Source organism: Solanum tuberosum, unplaced genomic scaffold, assembly GCF_000226075.1.
Source record: "Solanum tuberosum cultivar DM 1-3 516 R44 unplaced genomic scaffold, SolTub_3.0 scf00164, whole genome shotgun sequence".
NCBI lineage: Eukaryota > Viridiplantae > Streptophyta > Magnoliopsida > Solanales > Solanaceae > Solanum > Solanum tuberosum.
In genome coordinates this window covers 198,204-203,124 of record NW_006239092.1, presented here as the reverse complement: position 1 = coordinate 203,124, position 4,921 = coordinate 198,204, and the positions used below count along the sequence as shown (strand labels likewise).

The window sequence follows — 4,921 nt, the reverse complement described above, 5'->3', positions numbered from 1 at the left end:
TTTCTTTTAACATAAAATATTGGATGGATTGCATTATTTGCATGTTATTTTTTTTATCAAAAAAATAGTCACACAAACAGATTTTCCGTAACCACTGGAACTCACAGGTTGCGAAAAAGCTAGACAGTGCATATAGTAAGTCATGGAACAAAAAGAATATATTAATTACTAGAAAACTAAAAGAGCAAGAAAAAAAATTAAAGAAAGAAATTTAGAGTTGATATAAAAAAATAGTCAAATTAAAGAATTGTTTCAAAGCTCCTAATTGTCTTGAACATCAAATAATCGAACAGTATTAGATTATATAAAATGAACCTTAAATAATATATGTATGATTTATTTCACCAATTAACCATATTATTTGAAATTGAGACTTTCACATGATTGCTTAATGAATAATCTAAATGAATTTACTTTACAATTAAATGAAGTTCTGACAAGAATTATTTAATACTAGAATATAAGGATTGTTACAAAAATTAATTACTTTCTTAACTCTCATATAAGACAAGTCCATTTTTTTAAGAACATTCTCAACATATTGAACCAACGTGACGATACGGCGCGCCGTAGCAAATGGTATATATTTTTTAAATCACCACCCTAACCCCTACATTATTTGTTTAACTATTTTATCATTCAAAATTTACTGGCACGATTAATTCAATTCTCGCTTATTAAATTCACTAATTAGGATAAAATTCAGTACTCTATAATTATTATATTATTATTTTCAAAGTCCGAACATGAAGAATATATTTCAACAATTACAACATATCCCTAATAATTGAATTTGTTTTTTTAAATTTTGCAAGTTGATGTAACTGTTATCCATATTAAAATCTCAACTAATCAAAAATTATGTCATATAAAGTTCAATAACAAGGCATTTTATTAGGATTTTTTTCATATATATACAAAACTCAAGAACTCAAAATTTTAATTTTATCCATCTCACCGCAACCCGTCCGTAGATTTGAAGTTCACAAGACAACTTAAGCAAGTTTAGTTGGCTACCTACTCTTTAAGTATTAAATTGTTCTTTTTAATATATCATTTTCACTTTATTATTATAGTATAATAATAGTACTTTATATTTATTTTTTCTCTTCCCTTTTATGTTTCCATAAAACTTTTCTAGTATTCATTTTTCTTGTTTTCACACTTAAAAATCTAAAGAAAAAGATATTCTTTTTCCCCTCATATACCAATCTCTCACTATCTTATGTATTGTATGTACATATATCTATCTCTTTGAGTTTGACCCGTTGCCACCTACTGGCAGCTTCTTTGCTCCCCTCCAATGTCCTACCCCACCACCCACCCAGTCCCCCACCTATTCTATATTTCCTTTTCTAACTGAAAAAAATACCAAAAAACTCTTTACTTTACTTTCCTTGCATCTCTTTCAGAGCCATCCTTATATTTAACCGCTCCTTTCTCCTTTTCTTTTCTCCCTTTCGATCTCTCCAAACCCTAATTCATCGGAAAAAATGATGTTATGATCCTATTTGTTTTTATTTTTATTGGATCGAGTACAAGCTTGTGGTCCAAGAAAGGAAGTTCAACATATGGGTACTTTTTCTTTTTCTTTTTTAATTTAATTTGTTGGGTGTTTTTTAGATTTGAATCTTATTCAAACTTTGCAACTATCACTTTCTATTTTGCAGGTTTTAGTAAATACTAGATTTTCTTCTTCTTTAATTATCTTTTTATTGAAGAAAAATTAAAGGCATGGATTCTGGGAATAGTGGGAGTATTCAATCTTCAAGTGGTGGTGATGAAGAGTATGATGATTCACGTGGGGAATCTATTTCAACTTTCTTGAATAATAGTAATAATAATTCAATTGCCCATTTTGGTTCAATTGCATCTCATAATAATAATAATCCGCCTTTTCTTTCTCATCAACAACAACATCAACAAAACCCCAATAATACTTTCTTTGATACCGCGGCTAGTTTGTTCCCACAAAGTTCAAATCCTCAGTTCAACACGAACGATCTCATTTGGTCATCTCGGGCTTTAAGATCTGACCATAATTTCAACAATTTTACCTCATCAGCTCCATCATCAACTGCCGCTGCTAGTGGTCAACTCTTTCATCATCATAATCAAAACCCTTTTTCGGGTTCAGGTTCAGGTTCGTTACAAGCAATGCAACAAGTACAACCATCAATTGAAGCAACTAATGTTGTACGGGCCTCAAGTTCGGCCCAGCCCGATGTAGCGAAAAACCCGAAGAAACGCACCAGGGCCTCACGCAGAGCGCCAACCACCGTGCTAACTACAGACACGACGAATTTTCGACAAATGGTTCAGGAATTCACCGGAATCCCAACTGCTCCGTTCACCGGTTCACCCTACACTCGCCGTTTTGATCTCTTTTCGACAGCTGGATCGGGGATGAGGACGGGTCATTTGGATTCGCTTGGACCATTATACCCTTTGAGACCATCAGCACAAAAGGTTCAAGTATCTCCATTTATGTCACAATTATCATCTTCTCCTGCTTCTTCGTCATCGTTGTTGAGTTCTAGCATGATTGATGCTTTAATGCCTGGAAATAACAGCAACTCTATTGTTGGTGTTGGTACTACCTCGGGCTCTACCTCAACAAATTTCCAATTAGGTTCAAATCATCTCGGAATACAAAAACAAGCACAAAACTTGTTCAACATGCAGAATCAGATTCTTTCATTCAATGCTGGAGCATCGATTTTTAACACAAAGTCTACAGGAGGCGGAAGCAGTAATACAATTAATGTCCCTTCGTTAGATGAACTTGGAATAAGTCATGAACAACAAGTGAGTGCAAATCTGATCAGTGGATTTCAAGGAGGGAATAATAGTAATAATAATAGTCAAGCAAGAAATGATGGAAATAATCTTTCAAGATTGTGGAGAAATAATAATAATCATGATGGGGGTCAAGAAAATCAACGGCTGAGATCATTTGATGGGAATAATAGTAATGCTGGAAATTATAACAAGTTAAATTCAGGTAATTCTTCTACATCAGAATTTCATCCTGAGATTAATAAGGGTTTGGAAAATGTGTGTTCAACTGGTGAAGGACCAGTTTCTTCATGGACTTGTCCTGATTAGAATTATTATTATTATTACTATTTCTTTATGATAGAAAAAAAAAAAAAACTGTTGCTGACTATAAATTGATGACTTATTAGATCAATTTGGTAAGTTTTTTCTATTAATTAATTGTATTTTTAATTTTTGGTTTATTTATATACGTTGTAATACACATGTAGATATTTTGTACTACGTACTCTTTTTGATGATTTTTAAATATTTGGTAGAATGAGAATTTTGGATTTTGTAGTATTATATATATCTAGTCTTTTTTTCTTCTTTCTTCCTATAATTATGTTAAGTTGGTTTAATTTCTGTTTGTTTTTTTGTTAAGTATTTATATATTCCGCTCGTATTTTTAAGGTAGAATCTTTGACAATTATTAAACTTCAATAAGAACAAATCCTTAGATACATTTTTTAATCTAATATAATAAAATCAAATTTGTTAGTAATGGCATGTGGAGTATTTACTGATTTTATTATAGAAATAGTTTTCAAAATGAGTAATTTTAAATTTTTAACCCGTTTTGTTTATTACTTGTGATTTGTGACTTTGAAGATTTTCTCATGGAGCATGGGATAAAATCATAAAAATACCCTATATGACACAAATTTTCGATGAGGATATTCATCAATAATTAGCCCATCATTAAGGGTTTTTTGTGTAGAGATAATTCATCGAAAACAGTTTAGACAAGTCAATTTTTATAGATTTTGTCCTTTTTTTTTCATAGTGTATTACAAAAAAGCTAAAAGAAAAAGATGATACTATACGTTGTGTTTGGATAAGTTTTCCAGATAAGTATTTAAGAAATTTATGCAAAATAAAGTACTTTGAATATTTATAATATATTATTAAAAATACTATCAGTATTGCCTAATTAATTGTTTCCAGAAATATCTCAACGGACTTCTCCACCCACAAAAAAATAAATAAAAAGAAAAAAGTAAAAGGAAGGTCCTAAATTACTTTTAGTCTAATTAATTCAGCTAATGATATATTCATCCAGTAACTTTTCTCATTTTATAGTCAAAACCATTATTACCACTTAATTAGAGGCTTAATTTCCACAAAACATGTTACCAGTTGGTTTAACCTGAACCTTTTTCATTTTTCAACTAAAGACAGCCAGACAAACTTGCAAAAGTCAATAAAACAGAAGTGTAAATTCCTAGGTTAAGAATATTATTAACCAGAACACAATGCATAAGTTCTTGTTTTCACATTGTCATATGAGAATTGAAAGGAAAAAAAAACTTTAACCTACTAACCCCTAATATTCTCTTCGAGTATAACTTCAAATAATAATTACAAATAATTGTCATTAAAAACTAGGGATTAGTAATGTCTCAAAAAAAATAGGTTGTCCATTATAACAAGCTAAGATATAATGTCGCGGTCAACTGTATATATAGATAGAGCTAGCTAAGAAGGCATAGATGATTTATTCGTACACCTTCTAACGAAAAATTAGAATCTATATATAAGATTAAAAATATTTTCTTTCTTTATATCTATGTATAAGAAAAGTTGAATTTCTTTGACTTTTTTATTTTATATATTTTGAATTCCAATTACTTATATATGTCCTATATATTATATTTCTTAGAATAGTCGGCAGACTACTTTTTTCTTTCAACAGAGAATAATTAATTAGTGCAATTTATGACCTTTTACATTTTCACCTGCAGACTTACAATCTACAGAAGTTTCCATCTCTTAAATATTAAGCAAACAATAATAATAATAATAATAATAATAATAATATATAATATTTCAAAGTGGGTACCAAATTAATTAGCATTATTAAGATACTTTTTAAGACCCA

At 29.9% G+C, this 4,921-nt stretch overlaps 1 protein-coding gene across 1 annotated transcript; it reads left to right on the top strand.

Annotated features, from left to right (window-relative positions):
* Positions 1-1,206: 1,206 nt before the first annotated feature.
* On the top strand, positions 1,207-3,365 carry LOC102599944 (putative mediator of RNA polymerase II transcription subunit 26). Its single transcript, XM_006353929.2, has 2 exons — positions 1,207-1,575; positions 1,671-3,365. Exon 2 carries the CDS (start codon positions 1,735-1,737, stop codon positions 3,106-3,108), a length of 1,374 nt encoding a protein of 457 aa, XP_006353991.1. The 5' UTR covers positions 1,207-1,575; positions 1,671-1,734; the 3' UTR covers positions 3,109-3,365.
* The last annotated feature ends 1,556 nt before the right edge of the window (positions 3,366-4,921 follow it).

What these genes read in the sequence shown, in the direction of transcription:
- LOC102599944 (XM_006353929.2), top strand. Translation starts at nt 1,735, where the DNA reads ATGGATTCTGGGAATAGTGGGAGTATTCAATCTTCAAGTGGTGGTGAT.